The sequence below is a fragment of the Neoarius graeffei genome, chromosome 28 (genome assembly GCF_027579695.1).
Source record: "Neoarius graeffei isolate fNeoGra1 chromosome 28, fNeoGra1.pri, whole genome shotgun sequence".
Lineage (NCBI taxonomy): Eukaryota > Metazoa > Chordata > Actinopteri > Siluriformes > Ariidae > Neoarius > Neoarius graeffei.
Window position 1 is genome coordinate 34,109,437 of NC_083596.1, and position 20,722 is coordinate 34,130,158.

The following is a 20,722-nucleotide window of genomic DNA, read 5'->3' on the forward strand; positions in this document are numbered from 1 at the left end:
TAGTAAATACAGTTTTCTGCATCTCGCTCCTTTTTCTTTTATGTTTGTCGCCTTCCTCGCATTCAAACCGATTCGAGCCGAAGTCCACTACATGTCCAAAATGGCGGTCGCGTTTACGAAGGTCACGTGACTGAAAAGGGTCCATACATCAGACACACTGGGGAAAGTGATCTCGTTAAATAAGCCTTTGTCACACCTACATTACAGTACAATTAAATTATTTTCTTTGCATATCCCAGCTTATTAGGGGGCTAGGTCAAAGTATTACAAGGCAGTTTATTAGTCAGTGTTTACAGTCAGCCATGATTCAGCACCCCGAAGCAGATTTGGGTTAAGGGCCTTGCTCAAGGGTACAACAGTGGCAGCACTGGCTGTGGTAAGGCAATTTTGTTTTAACCGTACAAGCACTAGTCCTTGTGGTTGGTTTGTCAGAGGTTTGTTTAAACATGTCCAACAGAACATAACTTTCCTCTCTCTCAACAATAATTTAACATACCATTTCCTAAAACTAATGACTGAGAGCTTGGGAATGAAAGCTGTTAACTTTGTACTGTTTTGTTTAATGTTTAAATGCAAGCACTAAGTTGAATTGGGGGGGGGGGACTTTAAAGACCAATGGAATAAACTGACCTGAAGCAAGCTTGGGATGCAGGTCCAATGGCATTGGAGATGGATGGAAATGGTGCTTCCACCATGCAGTAGTGTGGAAGGTGGATGGAAGTCTCAACACAGCATACAGGAGATGTAAATACAACCCTTACAGTATGTAAGGGTTGTATTTATTAAATGTTAACTTGAAAGTTGTAAGGTTTTTATACCCATGAGCGTAGTTTGAAGGTCCCATCTTATCATTGACCAGGATAACAAAATGTGCTGACTTACAGCAGATTTATTTCTGACTGGCTTTGAAAAAGAACAATCCGATTACCAAATGGTCTTAAAAAATAATCCATTATTTATTCAAAAAAAGAAAGAGATTGGTATGTATGGTTATGACATCATGAACTTTTCATACTCCTTGAGGTCTGTTGAGTGAAGCAAGCTAGATCACAAGTGTTCCATTTCCTGAGAATGAATTCATAATGCAGATGTACAGGTGCTGGTCATAAATGTCATGAAAAAGTTGATTTATTTAGCAGTTCCATTCAAAAAGTGAAACTTGTATAATGTATACATTCATTCCACACAGACTGATAAATATATCAGTCTGTGTGGAATGAATGTATACATTATACAAGTTTCACTTTTTGAAAATTAAAAGAAATAAACACTTGAAATATCAAGTGTTTATTTCTTTTAATTTTGATGATTATAACTGACAACTAATGAAAATCCCAAATCTCAGAAAATTAGAATATTGTGAAGGGTTCAATATTGAAGACACCTGGTGCCACACTCTAATCAGCTAATTAACTCAAAACACCTGTAAAGGCCTTTAAATGGTCTCTCAGTTTAGTTCTGTAGGCTACATAATCATGGGGAAGACTGCTGACTTGACAGTTGTCCAAAAGACGACCATTGACACCTTGCCCAAGGAGGGCAAGACAGAAAAGGTCATTGCTAAAGAGCCTGGCTGTTCACAGAGCTCTGTGTCCAAGCACATTAATAGAGGCGAAGGGAAGGAAAAGATGTGGTAGAAAAAAGTGTACAGGCAATAGGGATAACCACACCCTGGAGAGGATTGAGAAACAAAACCCATTCAAAAATGTGGGGGAGATTCACAAAGAGTGGACTGCAGCTGGAGTCAGTGCTTCAAGAATCACCACGCACAGATGTATGCAAGACATGGGTTTCAGTTGTCGCATTCCTTGTGTCAAGCCACTCTTGAACAAGAGACAGTGTCAGAAGCGTCTTGCCTGGGCTAAAGACACAAAGGACTGGACTGCTGCTGGGTGGTCCAAAATTATGTTCTTTGATGAAAGTAAATTTTGCATTTCCTTTGGAAATCAAGGTCCCAGTGTCTTGGGGAAGAGAGGAGAGGCACAGAATCCACGTTGCTTGAGGTCCAGTGTAAAGTTTCCACAGTCAGTGATGGTTTGGGGTGCCATGTCATCTGCTGGTGTTGGTCCACTGTGTTTTCTGAGGTCCAAGGTCAACACAGCCGTCTACCAGGAAGTTTTAGAGCACTTCATGCTTCCTGCTGCTGACCAACTTTATGGAGATACAGATTTCATTTTCCAACAGGACTTGGCACCTGCACACAGTGCCAAAGCTACCAGTACCTGGTTTAAGGACCATGGTATCCCTGTTCTTAATTGGCCAGCAAACTCGCCTGATAGAAAATCTATGGGGTATTGTGAAGAGGAAGATGCGATACGCCAGACCCAACAATGCAGAAGAGCTGAAGGCCACTATCAGAGCAACCTGGGCTCTCGTAATACCTGAGCAGTGCCACAGACTGATCGACTCCATGCCACGCCGCATTGCTGCAGTAATTCAGGCAAAAGGAGCCCCAACTAAGTATTGAGTGCTGTACATGCTCATACTTTTCATGTTCATACTTTTCAGTTGGCCAACATTTCTAAAAATCCTTTTTTTTTGTATTGGTCTTAAGTAATATTCTAATTTTCTGAGATACTGAATTTGGGATTTTCATTAGTTGTCAGTTATAATCATCAAAATTAAAAGAAATAAACATTTGAAATATCAGTCTGTGTGTAATGAATGAATATAATATACAAGTTTCACTTTTTGAATAGAATTACTGAAATAAATCAACTTTCTCATGATATTCTAATTATATGACCAGCACCTGTATTTATAAGGGTCCCCCCCTTTTTGATTTTTCAGGCACAGCAGAGCAGAAGAAGCTTGTGATTGGGGGGGAGGCATGTCTCTGGGGGGAGTATGTGGATGCAACAAACCTCACCCCACGTCTATGGTAAGAACAGTTTGCATTAAAAAAAAAAAAGTCAACCTGTTGATGTATGCAGGTTACATTCCAGACAAAAGCATTTTAATCACATATCCAGTTCACCATTCCTGGGTTTTATTTAAATGAAGTGGCTGGATGCTGAATGATGTGCTCGGAGCATTTTTCTCCATGGTGATTGCTAACTGGTTAGTTTACTGTTTAAACTTAACATCCTTAATTTATGGTTTGAGTGAAATGATGCTGCTGCAGTTCACTTCTAACACCATGTTGCATTGAGGAACTACTCTGTGAGTCCAGTACTGCAGGAAAACATCAGGTTTATTAACATGTAGCCATGGATGTTCAGCACAAGTTCAACCCTGCATATAATTTCTGACTTTGCAGTCTAAAATGTGTTGGTAATTGTGTCTTGGGAAGAGTTTGATACATGTGTATGTTCACTCCTCACAGGCCACGGGCCAGTGCAGTAGCTGAAAGGTTGTGGAGTGACGAGAGTGTGAAAGATATCGGAAGTGCCTACAACCGTCTGGTCAGACATCGCTGCCGCATGCTCAGGTCAGTCTCAAACCTGAGTGCGATTCATTCAAGGCAAAGTAATTAAAGGTATTCCCTGTGAACAGAATTTACCAGGTAAATTGTGCAGGCAAGATTATACAGAGGCAGGTAAAATAATGGAAACCATATTAATCTTTATTTTCGTAATTAAATGGGTCTTAACCCTCTGGAGTCTGAGGGTATTTTCTGGCACTAATGATTTTGGCATGCTCTGATGTCAATTTCAATAAATCAAAGCAGTATTTTCAAAGTCATATGATTTTTGTGTGTGTGTGTATTCAGCACAGGTGGTATAGTGGTTTAGTGCTGTCGCCTCACAGCAAGAAGGTTCTGGGTTTGAACCCAGTGGGCGATAGGGGCCTTTCTGTGTGGAGTTTGCATGTTCTCTCCATGTTTGTGTGGGCTTCCTCCGGTTTCCCCCCACAGTCCAAAGACATGCAGGTTAGGCTAATTGGTGGCTTTAAATTGACTGTAGGTGTGAATGGTGTTTTTTTTTTTTTTTTTTGTTTGTTTTTTCCCCCTCCTCTGTGTCAGCCCCGCGATGACCTGGTGACTTGTCCAGGGTGTACCCCGCCTCTCACCCATAGTCAGCTGGGATAGGCTCCAGCTTGCCGGCGACCCTGCACAGGATGAGCGGTTATGGATAATGGATGGATGGTTGTATTCAGCACAAGTTCAGCTACGATAATATCCATGTAGTATGCATGTCATAATTTATTCTTTTAAAAAAACAAACAAAAAAAAAACAGATAAATGAAGATGTTGTAAAAAGCAGTATTAGAACTGTGTTGGAATGTGTGGAAAAAAATGGTACCTTACCCATTGTGATGAACCGTTTTGGTCACTTGAAGTGATTCTGTTTAGTCTTAGGAATGCATTAAGTACAAAAACTTAAATCTGCTCCATTGATTTGGATAATTAATCGGCCATCAAAAAAATTCATGTCCTATTGTTTTGGGATAAAGGGTTGGAAGTGGGAGGGGTATTCAATGAGAAGTGTAAAAAAATTCCATTCCATTCAATTAGAAGAGTGAAAACCCCTCCCACTGCCAACTCTTGATCCCATCAGGTCACGTGATCAAAACGGTTCGTGACAGTGGGTAAAGCAATGTGGTGGGGGTTTTTTTCCCCCTCCCCTCACATATTCCAACACCGTTCTAAAACTGCTTTTTACAACATCATTTATCTATTTAAAAAAAAAAAGTACAATCATGATATATATACTACATAAATATTATTGTCCCTGAACTTGTGCTGAATACAAAAGTAATATGACTGAAAATACTGCTTGGATTTGTTGAAATTGATGACATCAGGGCATGCAAAAATCATTAGAGTGCCAGAAAAAAAAATCAAAGGAAAGGGAGTAAACAAGTGCCAGTGCACATTTTGTTTACTTGGTGACAATGTGCATTTTTTTTTACTCAAGAAGCATGCAAAGCTTATGCACTACACTGCATGCATATCAACTGAGATATGCTCATAAGAAGTGGAAGAAATATTTACACTTACATTTATCTTTGGCTGGATCGAGTCAAAGTTCAAAATGACACTACTCCTCAGTGTCACAGTTCTCAAGATCTGATGAAGTGCTGAAATTGAATTGCTGTCCTGAATCATCTGAAGCACCTCCTGACCATCAAATTGCCATGCCATCTTGCAACAAGTTTTACCTTCAAACAAGTAGCCTGACATACTGTCAGTATGGCTGACACATTTTATTCTATTTACGGTGGGTGTTCCCACCGTGAAAGAGAAACCAGTTGAAAGAGTAAAAGTGAGTATCATGCCGTTACCATGTGAAATAGTCTTTTATGAATGCGTAAGTGGGCACTCAGACTCAGATGTGACTGAGTAAGGTGACAAGTTTTGTTTTATCTAATTTAGGTAATTTAAAAAAATATATTTTGGCAGCGGGCACATAGGAAAGTATAAAATTTGTCAATGTTTATCACGCTTGTATGATAAAAACTCAAAGATATTAATCTAAATACATGACCTACACATTCTAAACCTGCCGAGCTTCGCCCACGAAGCTCTTGACCCCGGGGGTGAAAGCATGTTCTAGGCAGAAGTTTAATTTTTGTGAAAACCATCTATTTGTCAAAATTCAGCCACAGTGACATCCAATGTATTTTCTCATTTGGTCTTGCATAATGATTTAGTATGTGCTTTTCCATTGCCTTTCCTATACTTGGGGCCCCAAGAGTAAAAGCTGTATTCAAGTCCAGGAGCAGTGCAAAGAACCAATTCGTGGTCCTCTTAAGAGATGAGATGGCACCATGCCAGGTGGCAGCCTGTTGCAGCAGCTCGCGTGTGTTTTCCCTCAATACGTCTGTCCCATATGCGTGTGATCCTTACAGCCACTTATCACAGATATTGTGAGACAAATGGCTACTTTATTTAAGAACTTTTCTCTGTTTTTGTAGCATTTTTGTTGCTTCTAGCGACGGAGGGTAACAGATGCAACAGTGAGGGCGTTGTTTACACACATGATCAGCTGATCGCGTTGCTTAAACCTGTGCTACTGCTTACCTGTACAAGGCCTGAGATCCTGGAGGAGATGCCAGGGTTGCAGAGCTGGAGCTCAGCTGAAAGTGCAGAAAAGGAGATCCAAACCTGCTGTTTCAGCGATTTTTATCATGGGGAACATGAGGTCTCTAGGGAATAAGATGGATGAGCTTGCCATGCTGATTAAGACCCAGTGGGAATACTGTGAGAGCAGTGTTTTGTGTTTCACTGAGATGACTGCACTCGCATATCCTGGACCACAGCATGGTGGTACCTGGCTTCAGGACTGTTCGTGTAGATAGGGACATTACTAGCAGCGGTAAGGAGGGAGGTGGGATTGCACTGTATGTGAATGAGAGGTGGTATAATCCTGGACAGTCTGTATATAGCTTTTTCATACTTTTTGTGTGGCTATGTGATGTGTCTAGTGTGTAGGCATAGTGTTACTGTGCTTACCACTTGCTTTCAGCCCTCACCGCTGGCTAGCAGAGCTGCTGTGCAGCACTGCAAAAAGAGAGCAGTGCGCGTAAGCCTCTCTTGCCAGTAAAGCAGGGACGTCACTAGGTTTGAGAGACAGGGGTAGCTTAGCACCCAGAGGAGAAAAGGTATTGTGCGCGCGCAGCGCGCGCCGAACATTTTTCAGAGCACCTACTAATGGTGATGATACACAGGGCAACTTTTTGGGCAATGTTGCCGAGCAAAGTTGCTGGCAACGGGCAACTAGGTGAGACACAGGGCAACTTTTCAGGGCAACAACAGTTAGCAACGGCAGCTTACAGTTAGCTAAAAAAAAAAAACGATGTCTTAATTTTTGCTGTGACCATTTAATCAAGCTGTCTGTTGTTTTTTAGAGCTTTGGTGAGGTAAATTCCTCCATATAGAATATTAAAATAACTTACCGGCGTAAAAACAGATGAGGAGTCTCTCCATCTCTTCACTCCACTGACACTGAGCGGCCGCCATATTTGTTTGAAATTTCTGATCCGAACCTCACCGGAGGTCACATGACTCGATACTCGCGTTCTGATTGGCTTATCTCAAAAAGTTGCCAGAGATTATCAAAACCATTCAGAAAGAAGCAATGTTGCCCAATCTCAATAGAAAAGAGTCAAAACGCAATTGCCCAGCAACTCGGCAACATTGCCCAAAAAGTTGCCCCGTGTATCATCACCATAAGGCTTTCAATCAATTCATTATTTCAAGAGCATCACACCTTGGGGACACACTTCCCACCATTTCTATTCTATTTTAAAATTGCTTTCATCATTTAATTGCTTGCTGAAGCAACTTCACCAGCTAAACTACAAAAATGTGAAAAAAAAAAAAAAACAACGGTAGGTGTCATGCATTCCTGCGCAAACTGAAGAGGGCAAGTGCTTCACAAATCATCATGTAAACATTCTACAGAAGACTCAATATAGCCTAGGTAAAGTTAAGCAAATGCAAACCACTGACATCAAATTACAATCTCACCGTGTGTGTCTGCAAATGAAAGCATAGAATTCTGACTCTCTGCAAACCCAACTCAATGGAAGCCCGCACCGCGCCTGCTGCAGAATGCCCGCGTAGTTTTTTAAGTCCTACTAGCCTACCACTCGACGTGACGCTTGACACAGAGCCAATGAGGAGGAATCATAACGATATTAATAATATTGCATTAAACAACAAATAAGCAAGCAGAAACTGTTGTTCGGATTAACTTGCGTTCTTGATGGCTCATGTCCAGTGCTTTACTGCCTTTGTTTTTTTTGGGGGAAAAAAAAAATTTAAAAAAGGTCAAAAAATATAGGGTGGCTTTGCCATAAGATAGGGTGGCTGGAGCTACCCTAAAATGGGTCTGGCGACGTCTATGCAGTAAAGCACAACTTTTTATTCATCACACACTTGTGAAATTTCCTCTCTGCATTTAACCCATCTGAAGCAGTCAACGCACACATATGCGCGCACACGTGAGCAATGAGCACACACACATACCCAGAGCAGTGGGTAGCCGTGCTAACAGCTCCCGGGGAGCAGTTGGGAGTTAGGTGCCTCGCTCAAGGGCACCTCAGCCCAAGGCTGTCCCATATTAACCTAACCGCATGTCTTTGGAGTGTGGGAGGAAACCGGAGCACCCAGAGGAAACCCACGGATAGAACATGCAAACTCCACACAGAAAGGCCCTCAACGGCCACTGGGTTTGAACCCAGAACCTTCTTGCTGTGAGGCAACTGTGCTAACCACTACACCACCATACATAACCTCTCTGTAGCAAGTCCCATGTAGTGCCTCCATGTGGCTACAAACCGAAACTGGGCACCGCAAGGCATCAAGCTAAACTGCAGAGAACTCTGAGGAGGTCTGGCCTCCAGACATGCAGCATGCATAGCCCACCAGTGTGTGTACACACCCTGATGCTCATGAATCAGACCCCCAGCTATGGGTAAATAGCACATGGGCAGATGGAGCTCGTTAACTTTGGAAGGCAGTCCATCTAGGGGAAGGGGAAAACCCTGAATTCAAACCTGCGTAGCTGTGGAACACGTGACCCACAGATCACCCTGGTCATCTCATTGCAGCCGCCATGCCTTGCTACTGAATTCAGAAGTCCAGGATGAGAGAGTGAGGTTGGCATTTATCCGCGCAGCCCTTCCTCACTATAATCCAAGTATCACTCAAGTCAAGACTCTGGACTAATCACTTACCTCACAGTGACTCCAGGAGTCTGTGTTATTCTCGATGACGAGAGACCAAAACCAATCCTGGACAGTGGATGTGAAGGAACATCTCTGTAACCTGGACATGAACTGCTTGCTGTGGGAATGTGTGCCTATTGTCTGCCTTGGGAATTCACGTCTGCCATTGTTATCACTGTTTACATTCCTCTATCAGCTGATGCAGTGGTAGCCTGTGAGATCTGCAACTCCACTGTTGCTAAAGTACAGACTGAATATCCCAATGCCTTTACAGTTATCACCAGAGATTTTAATCCTGCTGTACTGGACAAAACACTACCAACTTTTCACCAATATGTTGACTGCCCCACTAGACGACAAAACCTTGGGTCTTCTGGATGCAAATGCTCATGATGCATACAGCTCCACAGCCCCCTGGCAGATCTGATCAGAACCTGGTCTTACTAACTCCCAAGTATGTCCCTCTTGTCTAGTGGCAGCCTGTCCATACAAAGACTGTGAGGAGGTGGACTCAGGAGGCTGCTGAGGTACTGCAGGACTGCTTTTGAGTCAACAGACTGGGATGTACTCTGAGCCACACGGGGAGGACATCAACGATATGACAGACTGCATCACCGAATACATCAGGCTTGCTCACTGGGGATAAATTAAGGAAATTGGCTCATGTTTAAAGTCTTTAATTTTCTGTAAAGCTGCTTTGCGACAATGTCTATTGTTATATCCCTTTTAAAAATCAACTTGACATCAGATTCTGTGAACCATGCCAACCCTAACTGTACACTGCTTCCCTAAGAACAAGCCATGGCTCACTAGTGACCTGAAAGCACTTCTAAAGAAGGTGGCAGTGTTCAGGTCTGGAAACCGAGAAGAACGGAGTTTGCATGTTCTCTGTGTCTGTATGGGTTTCCCCTACAGTTCAGGGATGTGTGGTTAAGTTAACATGGGGCAGCCTTAGGTTGAGGTGCGTGTCCTTCAGCGAGGCACCTACCCCCAAGTGCGCCCCGGGTGCTGTTAGCATGGCTGCCCACTGCTCTGGGTGTGTGCGCATTCTGGTTAAATGCAGAGAATTTCACAAGTGTATGTGTGATGAATAAAGTTGTGGTTCTTAAGTTTCCTTCACTATTTACATCCATACAATATTCCCACTAAGCTGTTTACATGGTTAATGAAAATGAATATTCCACTACTATTCCTGTTTTTATATGCAGTTGTGCATACTCCAATTGTCTAGTTACTGTATAATGCACAGAGCTGACTGTCAGCAGGCAGGAAGCCATGTGTTGCAAACTGCCGTAAAAATCCTAGTTGATTTTTGCATGTATGCATGTCCAAAGAATGCTCCTAATCCCCAAATAATATTGGCATGTCATTTGGAATAATTGTGCATGTAAACATACTAATGGTTGTAAAATGTCTAAAATGGATTTTTCCCCCCCCCCTTAGGAGAGGCATCCCTGCAGAGCCTCTGTTTGTGGGCTACTGTCTACATGAATATGATGGGCTGTGAGTGCCAACAGACTGAATTCCTACCATTTTAATAATTTCACAAGGAAATGCTGATCAGGAATATTCATTCTGTTCTATTCCTATACACAGACAATTTCACAGCTTTCACAGTTTAATTCAGCAGGGTATATACACAAGTTATCACTTTTGTTTTAATTTGGGATTTATATAATACCAGTGTTTTAATGAATCATGTTCTGTGAATAGGTTTTATGAAATTGAAGACTTTCCATTTTAATTTGTAATGACTGTGAAATATATTTTTGGGTTGGGATTTAAAAAAAAAATATAATTTTAGGTCAAGTGGTGCACATTAAAATATTGAACTTGGGCAATGCCTTTACATATAAAAGATAAATAATGGTAATAAGCATCTGTTCAGTAAAATGAATAAATAAAAGCGGAAATCAGTTCATAATGGAAACGCATTCATGTTTTAAAACATCATTAGCCACAGTGCAAGAAAAGGAAGGGAGATCACGCCAGGCCGGCTATCTTGTTGAGCAAAGCATTCTGGTCCTGAGGGTTCATGGGTTCGTAGCTGGCCAGCTCAAGTGAGAAGGTGGCATTTCCTGAGGTCAAAGTGCGTAGCATCGTGGAATAGCCCTGGAAGCACCACATATCAATTTAATATCGCTACTCAGTTTCCAGTTTGAAAATTTTTTCAGAAATAAATAAGCACACTCACCATCATCTCTGCAAGGGGTACAGTGGCCAAAAGTACCTTGCTGTCATGGCGACTCTGGATATCTTGAACTGTTCCTCGGCGCTGAGCAAGGTCACCAAGCACAGAGCTCAGGTACTCCTCTTCAACAGTCACCTCTAATGACATCATGGGCTCCAAGACTTGTCCCCCTGCCTGTTTCAGCCCCTACCCACACATGCACAGCGTTAATTTCCAAAATATATGAAATCTAACATGTACAAACCCATAGGGCTTTACTGCCATGACAACAACTGGTCTAACTGTATTGTGATTCAGACAGTACCTTGAGCATGCAGCGAGACACACAGGCTGACACCATGGCCAGGGAGGTGCCAGGTTCTACACACACACTGTGGATCACAGTGATGACCCCCTGCACAGGGTAACCCAGTACAGGACCTGCAGAACAGACAATTACAGTAATACCCAAGTTTGTACCAACATAGAGCACATCATCCTCTCAAAGAAAATCATGACCACTTTTCCTAAACTGAAATAAAACCAAAGGTTAAAACATTGCCTCAGCTAATGCTTTGTTGAATATTCTGAAGAGCAGTAATGGTGCCAGCCAAACATATAATTTTTTTCCCTCAAAGGCCAGAAAGATGCAGTGGTGCTTGAAAGTTTGTGAAAGTTTAGAATTTTCTATATTTTTGCATAAATATGACCTAAAACATCAGGTTTTAACACAAATCCTAAAAGTAGATAAAGGGAACCCAGTTAAACAAATGAGACAAAGGCCCAATCCCAATTCTAATTTCTACCCCTCCCCCTTCCCCTTGGCCCTTCCCCTTGAAACTGAGCTACAAGGGATAGGGCTTGAAATTCAACCCCTACGTATTGGGATAGCCCTTCAACGATCGCATACGTCATCGCGTACCTCCGTCAGCGTTTACGTTAGCAAAACGCGACCAAATGCGTCACTGGCTGCGACCAGCCGCTACAGTCAGAGGCAGAACCAGAAATCTCTGCTGGCAGGGTGTGATTTGTTAACTAACACCACTGAATGGGATATCTTTGGCGCTTCGTGCACCACATCCGACAGAATGAGGTGTCAGAACACTCATGTAAACAATAAAAGCGAGAATAACAGAACAAAACGTACGCAGTCAAGCAACCAAAAACAATACTCACTCCCAAAGCTTTTTAGCAGCAGCTTGGATTTCAGAAATCGCTGCTCATTCTCAGCTCGAAAGCGAATCAAGCGGCGTGTTTCCTCTGGATAACAACTTAAAACACGTTAATAATGGAGAAAATACATTTATGACAATCTTTCGCCGCGGGAACCGCCATCTTTCTGAAATCCGCATGAAATCTCGCTGAAATCCGCATGGCATTGTGGGAAATCACTCAAACCCCTTCGTTCGGAGTCAGCTCCAGGAAAATCTCCGTTTGGAGGGGTACAGAAGCCCTACCCCTTCCCCTACCCCTCCGCGTTAACTGGGATTGGGATACCCCTACCCCTTCACGTGAACGCGCAAAATGGAGGGGAAGGGCCAAGGGGTATGTCCAAGGGGTGAAATGGGATTCGGCCAAAAACATAATTGGCCATTTATTTATTGAGGAAAATGATCCAATATTACATATCTGTGAGTGGCAAAAGTATGTGAACCTTTGCTTTCAGTATCTGGTGTGACCCCCTTGTGCAGCAATAACTGCAACTAAATGTTTCCAGTAACTGTTGATCAGTCCTGCACACCGGCTTGGAGGAATTTTAGCCTATTCCTCCATACAGAACAGCTTCAGCTCTGGGATGTTGGTGGGTTTCCTCACATGAACTGCTTGCTTCAGGTCCTTCCACAACATTTTGATTGGATTAAGGTCAGGACTTTGACTTGGCCATTCCAAAACATTAACTTTATTCTTCTTTAACCATTCTTTGGTAGAACGACTTGTGTGCTTAGGGTCGTTGTCTTGCTGCATGACCCACCTTCTCTTGAGATTCAGTTCATGGACAGATGTCCTGACATTTTCCTTTCGAATTTGCTGGTATAATGCAGAATTCATTGTTCCATCAATGATGGCAAGCCATCTTGGCTCAGATTCAGCAAAACAGGCCCAAACCACAATACTACCACCACCATGTTTCACAGATGGGATAAGGTTCTTATACTGGAATGCAGTGTTTTTCATTTCTCCAAACATAACACTTCTCATTTAAACCAAAAAGTTCTATTTTGGTCTCATCCGTCCACAAAACATTTTTCCAATAGCCTTCTGGCTTGTCCATGTCATCTTTAGTGAACTGCAGATGAGCAGTAATGTTCTTTTTGGAGAGCAGTGGCTTTCTCCTTGCAACCCTGCCATCCACACCATTGTTGTTCAGTGTTCTCCTGATAGTAGACTCATGAACATTAACATTAGCCAATGTGAGAGAGGCCTTCAGTTGCTTAGAAGTTACCCTGGGGTCCTTTGTGACCTCGCCGATTATTGCACGCCTTGCTCTTGGAGTGATCCTTATTGGTTGACCACTCCTGGGGAGGGTAACAATGGTCTTGAATTTCCTCCATTTGTACACAATCTGTCTGACTGTGGATTGGTGGAGCCCAAACTCTTTAGAGATGGTTTTGTAACCTTTTTCAGCCTGATGAGCATCAACAATGCTTTTTCTAAGGTCCTCAGGAATCTCTTTTGTTCATGCGATGATGCACTTCCTCAAACATGTGTTGTGAAAATCAGACTTTGATAGAGCCCTGTTCTTTAAATAAAACAGGGTGCCCACTCACACCTGATTGTCATTCCATTGATTTGAAAACACCTGACTCTAATTTCACCTTCAAAGTAACTGCTAATCCTAGAGGTTCACATACTTTTGCCACTCACATATGTAATATTGGATCGTTTTCCTCAATAAATAAATGACCAAGTAAAATTTTGTCTAATTTGTTTAACTGGGTTCTCTTTATCTACTTTTAGGACTTGTGTGAAAATCTGATGGTGTTTTAGGTCATATTTATGCAGAAATATAGAAAATTCTAAAGGGTTCACAAACTTTCAAGCACCATTGTATATAATCACTGGACATATTGTCTGACTTCTCATCGGAAGGCTGGAACGCAAAAAAAAAAGGATTGAGCAATGTAATTTGGGGGGGGGGTGAGACAGATGTACAGTTTTCTTTACTTTTTCCCCCTTCTGCATTTCTCCCTGATTTCTGCCAAATTTAGTCACCAGCCAATTCCCTTCCCACAAACCAACTCTTCCCTATTATCTGAAAATGACCAACTTCGAGTGAAGGCTAACGCCTGCTTCTTTCAAGACACAAGAAGCCAACAAACCACATCTTTTTTCAAACTGCGTCATAGGGCACCATTACACACTGAGAAAACAGCTGTCTATTCTTCCACATGCATAAGCTCATGGATGCTCAAGACTAGCCATCACTGTTATTCATAATGAAGAAAGAGTAATGCCAGAAAGCATGGCCAAATTTAGTCCCTTGGCTTCTAGTCCCTGATGGCTATGACCCCATCACGATACGAACTTGCAATCTTGGATATAGTTTTTTTTTTTTTAATCATTTATTTAAATGGAAGTTTGCTCACCAGGAGTTCTCATTGTTTGGGGGTGTTTCTGCCTCATCACAGCTGTTAACTAAAAATATGAATCCAATTATAATTTAGAAGTTATCAAAAAGCTGTGTTTGTGTTGGAACCAAGTTGGTGGATAGTTAGTGGGAAACTACTGTTTAAGATGCTGAGGCAGTGTAAATTTGGAAAAGCTCTCTCTTAAATCCAGAAATCCTACATTTACCAATGCAGACGGTGATTAAGTGTAAAGATCATTGCTGTTTTCGAAACAAAATTTTCAGTGACAGGGCTAGTTTTAAGTTACATTAGCTAGATACTTAAGACTTTCTTTAATAGTTGGTAGTGTTAGCTAGATGAGTTACAGTTGAGGTCAGAAGTTTACATGAATGTCATGGCAATACTGGCCTTTCAATTTAATAAAGTTAATGGTTCTTTTTCTGTGGCAGAATGTACAATGTTTAATAGAAAGAAAAAACGAATTTGCTGCACAAGTTGAAATTTATTTTGGGTTTTCTGAAATCAACACAATTTTACATGCAGGGTCAAAATTGTACATACACACACATTATTAATTCAGTGCTGCTGAAAGTTCCAAAATGTCTTAACTTGCCAAGGCCTCTTAACTTCATGATTGACTACAGCTGGTAGCTTATCTGTGCCAACATAAGGGTTTGTTTGACAGCACTCATTGGATTATCCAACACAAAGTACAGTGGAAAAGTCCAAGGAGCTCAGTGCAGGTCTGAGAAAGAGGATTATAGATTTTCACAACACAGGAATGTCTTTTGGAGCCATCTGGAAACAAGTGCAGATTCCAAGATCATCAGTTTAAATAAATGTATACAAGTACAAGTTATTGGGAGGTATACCGCTTTGCCAAGCCACTTTGCTGGAAGAAGACCGAAACACTTGCCCTCAGCTGAGAGGAAATTGGTTGGGATGATCAGGAACAACTAAGGCATAGGCCTGCCATGAAGTGGAAGCTGCTGGAACGCTCTACACTCAAATAAGTTTTACATCATAATAGACAGAGGCTGCTGTCCAAGAAAGAAGCCCTGCTTCAAAAATCAACACCTTCAAGCTCGACTAAAGTTTCCAGCTGACAAAAACCAGCCTTCTGGAGGAATGTTTTATGCTCAGCTGAGACAAAAATTGAGTTGTTTTGGCCACAATGACCAGAGGTACAGAGGAATACTATATCAGTTAAGTATTGTGGTGGTAGCATCATGCCCTGTGGATTTTTTTTTTGCTGCCGGTGTAACTGGTGCATTGCACAAAGTGGATGGAATAATGAAGAACCTCAGAATTCTTCAGCATAACATCAAACCACCAGCTAGACAGTTGAAATTCTGACAACTGTATGTTTTAACAGGACATTTACTCTAAACACACATCAAAGCTGGTTGTCGAATGGATGAAGCAGGCTAACACTAAAACTTGAAACAATTCCTGATCTCAACTCAATTAACAATATGTGCACTGTGCTTAAAGGGCAGGTCTGTGCCAGGAAACTCAAATTTAATTTAACTCTACCAATTCTGCCAAGAAGAGTGGTCAAATATTGAACCAGAATCTTGCTAAGTGACATTTAACCAAATACTAGGTGTGTTGTATGTATATTTTTGAGCCTGTATGTGTAATTTTGACCTTGTGTTGATTTTAGAAAACCCAAAATAATTTTTGCACCAATTTTTTTTTTTGTTTAAAGATTTGTACAACCATTCTGTAACAGAAAAAAAGAAAAAGGCAACAAAAAAAAAACCACACACACACAGTTCAGAGAAATCAATGAAAGCCCAAAATTGCCATGACATATCCGTGATGACATTCATGTCAATGTACATAAACGCCTGACTGCAGCTATGTTTTTAGCTACAGATTCAAAGACTTGAGATAGTCCTGTCTTTTTTGAGGAACAAAATCTAGCTTGCATAGATTGTAATTTTGTAACCCCACTGGAACTGGGTTAAGAACTGTCCAATGCATTATTAAAACCTGGAAGGACAGTGGGGAACCATCAACTTTGTGGAAAAAAAACATGGTTGGAAAAAGATAATGTCTGGCCATGATCAGCAATCACTTAAATGCTTGAAGTTGAATCGTTTATATAAAAAAATAAAAATAAATAAAAAGCCACCGCCAGTAGAACTCAGCTATGTTTCATAGTGAAATTAAGAGCATTTCCACCCTCACAATGTGATGGGAACTCACAGGATTGGTGTCCCCATAAGAAAACCACTTGTTAGGGAGACTAATCAGGAGAAAAGGCTTCAATTTGCTAGGGAGCACAAAGATCGTGCAATGGAAAAGGGTCATGTGGCTTGGTAAGTTCAGATTTACCCTATTCCTGAGTGGTGGGTATGTCAGGGTAAAAAGGGACGCACATGAAGCGATGCAACCTAGTACTAGTCTAGTACTGACAGTAGAACTCAGTTTGCTAAAGCCTCAGTCACAACCCACCGTACGTGCTACTATGGGCGGTCTACGGTAAAAAATTTGGCAAAACCGTGCTTGAGACTTGCGCAACACTTGCGTGTGTTCAGCGCCGTAGAAGGTCGCAGATGGCCCGTGGAGACTTTTGGTCCTGCACATGCAAATTCTAGGGGTCTTGCGACAAATCAAGAACGCATACACTACGTGCGGGACCCGTACTCCTTTTGTACGCCTGAACCAAGTCAGCAGCACGGCTAGTAGGGGCTTTTTGCGATGACAGTAAGACGCATGAGTGATGCATGGTCATTGTACAAGTGACATGCCTCAGAAGTACTACACAAGTATTCCACGCTTGCTACTTGTGCAGCCAGCAAGACAGAAGTACATCTCACTTTCTACCCCCATGTGTGGCGTGCACGCAGTGCATGTGACACGAGGGGCAAGACTTTGGGTATATACGGTATATTGGGAAGGAACCGATCATGTAGCGTGTAGCATTGTAGAAAGGAAGACGACCACCTCATTTGCTATTTTTATTTGAGTATATGTTAATTTACCACGCAAACATCAAATAATAAAACATGAGTATAAGGGAATAACGCATTTTATTACATTGTAAAAAATCCCAACTAAATAGCCCAACAGTTTGAGTACTGAAACACACTTTGACTCCAAGCTACTGTCCTGCTCCTACTGAGTGGTGGGACAGGGTGTCGGGATGTCCTCATCACTGAGCATGGCACAATGGCCTGACAGTAATGATGGGATTGCAATGTCCTCACTTCTGGGCGTCGCTAGCTGAAACATACATGAAAATCAGCACATATAATTTTAATTACATAAAGCATATAGATACTGAAATGAAAGTTTAAAGCATGTGTATTTATCTGTGAAAATACCTCTGGCGGGGTGCTGTGCCTTCTGCCGGCTTGAAGGCATACTTCTCCCTGTCCGTGCAGGGCTTGCTGGTGCTGCTACCATCATCAAATTCTTCCTCCTCCTCTGCTGTTTCAGGCTGGGTTATTTCACTTTTGCTCGCTTCTTCTTGGGTCCCATTTTCTAAACTTTAAACTGAAAATTTTTCCCACAAAATATCCAGTGTTCTTCAGTCGAAAGACAGATGCAGAATTCTGCAGACATGCTGGTTTTATACCCACTCCTGACTTGCATCACACGCAAGTTGAGTGATTGTAACGTGCTAATCGCATGTGTCACATGCTTCACAAGTGCAGCTTGAACTCAGAGCGCAGGAAACTGGTAAAATGCAAGTCTCACACTCTACACTCACTGAACACACTGATCAAGTGCGTCAGATATACACTTTCCACGGGCTAACAATTTTTCCCACGCCTCAAGGAAGTCAGGTGTGCAACCTGTACTTGACAAGTACAAGTACAAGAACTTTCCCCCGGGTTCACCGCGACTCTGCGGCATGGCTGCGAGCTACCAAACCATGCGAGCTGTGCATGTCCAAAACACTTACGGTGGGTTGTGGGTGAGGCTTAAAGCTGCTAAAATGCCATGTAATGTAAAACCGTAGTGGCCACTGTACAAGCCTCTGGAGGCAGTGTTATAATCTGCGGTTGCTTCAGTTGGTCAGATTGAGGCTCAGCAACGATATGGGGCAATGAAATGAAGTCAGCTGATGACCTGAATGTAGTGAATGACCAGGTTATCACATCAATGGATTTTTTTCCCCCCTTCCCCAATGGCATGAGCATAAAATTAGGACTCAGATTGTGAAAGAGTGGTTCAGGAAGCAGTACGAATCACTTTCACACATGAATTGGCCACCACAGAGTCTCTTTCTTAACCCCATTGAAAATCTTTGGGATGTGCTGGAGAAGACTTTATGCAGTGGTTTGACTCTCCTGTCATCAACACAAGATCTTGTTGAAAAATTAATACAACTCTGGACTGAAATGTTGTGACATTGCACAAGTTTATCGAAATAATGCCACAGCAAATTACATGCTGTAATCAAAATTAAAGGCGCTACAACCAAATATTAGGGCGCGCAACTTTTTGCAGGGCAGTGTAGTATTTATATAAAATATATTTACCCTGGAGATAGGCACTCTGAACTCCACTGTCTACTGCCTCTTTAATGTCAGCAGAAATTTGGGCTTCGATTTCCTCTTCATAAGTCATGTGACAAGATGACGTGCTTGGAGCACATGCTTCCCAGGGACTCACCATTAGCTCAACAGTCACAACATGTCTCTTTTCACCCACTGTGCGATCGAGAGTGTCTGAAACATAAAACAGATACAGCTTGCATTGCACTGATTTGTAATCACAACATTTATCCAGCAATTATACAACCCCAAATCAGAAAAAGTTGGGATGGTATGTTGGAAATGAAAGTAAAACTGGAGACCTGGAATACTGATTCGTCTGACCAAAATACATATTTCCACTGTATGATGGTCCATCCCAGATGCCTCTGAGCCCAGAGAAGTTAACCACGCTTCTGGACACAGTTAACATAAAGATTCCTTTTTGCATAGTAAAATTTTAACTGGTGTTTGTGGATGCAACTCTATTGTAGTGCTTGACAAAGGTTTGCCAAAGTAATCCTGAACCCATGTGGTTATATCAGCTATAGATGAATCACGGTTCTTGATGCAGTGCTGTCCAAGGGATCGGAGGTCACAGGTGTTCAGCTTTGGCTTGCACCCTTGTCTTTTATGCACCAAAATTTGTCCAGATTCCTTGAATTGTTTAATGATGTTATGCACCACAGAGGGTGAAATATTCAAATCCCTTCAATGAAGCTGACCAGACAAAACATGAAATATCTTGGGTTCATACTGTCTGCAATGAAATGCAAGTTTAAGTAAATTTAGAAAATCACTGCTTTCTTTTTAATTTACATTTTCCATACTGTCCCAACTTTTTCTGATTTGGAGTTGTAACATCGAGTAGCTAACTGTGCCTAACTGCTACATGTTAGTCACTCAATTGTTGTGTCGATTGAAATCCCTCAGTGTTACTGAAATGCCAGGGTTACACAGTACATTCCAGGTATAAACTGAAACTGCTGCCATTAAACCATAAACCAGGATAACATTTGGAAACCACTTTAACCTTTAACCTTCCATCCTGTCGTATGTGGGTTTATAAATAAACAAAAACTATAAATTGCAGTCTAACAGGGGAAAAAAATGCACAAATTATAAATATATGTTACCATTATAAAAAAAAATCAGTTTTCAAAATTTCACACACACACACACACACACACACCGTTCTGAAACACTTTCAAAACACAATAGCCTTTGGCCTTAAAGCCAAGAAAAAAGAAAAACTGGAAATATTGAAAACCATCCATCTATAGTACTCAAAATTAAATCAGATTAAAGTTCTCTGAACACATATGCCAAATCAAATTCAAATACTACACCTTCACTTTCAGTATGCAGTCAGTTCACGTAAACATTACTTTTTTTTTTTTAAAGTTCTGTGAGCCCTTGCAAAATAATATTAGAAGAAGAAGAAAGAAGAAGAAACCTTTATTCGTCACATGCACACTTCAAGCACAGTGAAATTCATCCTCTGCATTTAACCCGTCTGAAGCAGTGAACACACACACACACACAGCAGTGGGCAGCCACACCAGAGCGCCCAGGGAGCAGTCAGGGGTTCGGTACCTTGCTCAAGGGCACCTCAGCCCAAGACCACCCCACGTCAACCTAACTGCATGTCTTTGGACTGTGGGGGAAACCGGAGCACCCGGAGGAAACCCACGCACACACGGGGAGAACATGCAAACTCCACACAGAAAGGCCCTCACCAGCCACCGGGCTCGAACCTGGAACCCTCTTACTGCGAGGCAACCGTGCTAACCATTACACCACCGTGCCGCCCACGGTGGTGTAGTGGTTAAGTTTAACTCAGTAAAGTAAGTAAAATACATACTGCATATTTA

At 41.9% G+C, this 20,722-nt stretch overlaps 2 protein-coding genes across 8 annotated transcripts in view; one reads left to right on the forward strand and one right to left on the reverse strand.

Annotated features, from left to right (window-relative positions):
• hexb (hexosaminidase B (beta polypeptide)) overlaps positions 1–11,346 on the forward strand; it is a 46,473-nt gene extending 35,127 nt beyond the window's left edge. For both annotated transcript variants that reach the window (XM_060913243.1, XM_060913244.1), the window contains exons 12-14: positions 2,791–2,881; positions 3,326–3,430; positions 10,060–11,346. In XM_060913243.1, the coding sequence (XP_060769226.1) occupies positions 2,791–2,881; positions 3,326–3,430; positions 10,060–10,123 (260 nt within the window). In that variant the 3' untranslated portion in view covers positions 10,124–11,346. The remainder of the gene's footprint in view (positions 1–2,790; positions 2,882–3,325; positions 3,431–10,059) is intronic.
• Positions 10,538–20,722, reverse strand: part of gfm2 (GTP dependent ribosome recycling factor mitochondrial 2) — a 75,138-nt gene continuing 64,953 nt past the window's right edge. For all 6 annotated transcript variants that reach the window (XM_060913238.1, XM_060913237.1, XM_060913242.1 and 3 more), the window contains 4 exons: positions 18,855–19,043; positions 11,112–11,227; positions 10,811–10,993; positions 10,538–10,728 (listed from right to left, as the gene is read on the reverse strand). In XM_060913238.1, coding sequence (XP_060769221.1) covers positions 10,600–10,728; positions 10,811–10,993; positions 11,112–11,227; positions 18,855–19,043 — 617 coding nt within the window. In that variant the 3' untranslated portion in view covers positions 10,538–10,599. The remainder of the gene's footprint in view (positions 10,729–10,810; positions 10,994–11,111; positions 11,228–18,854; positions 19,044–20,722) is intronic.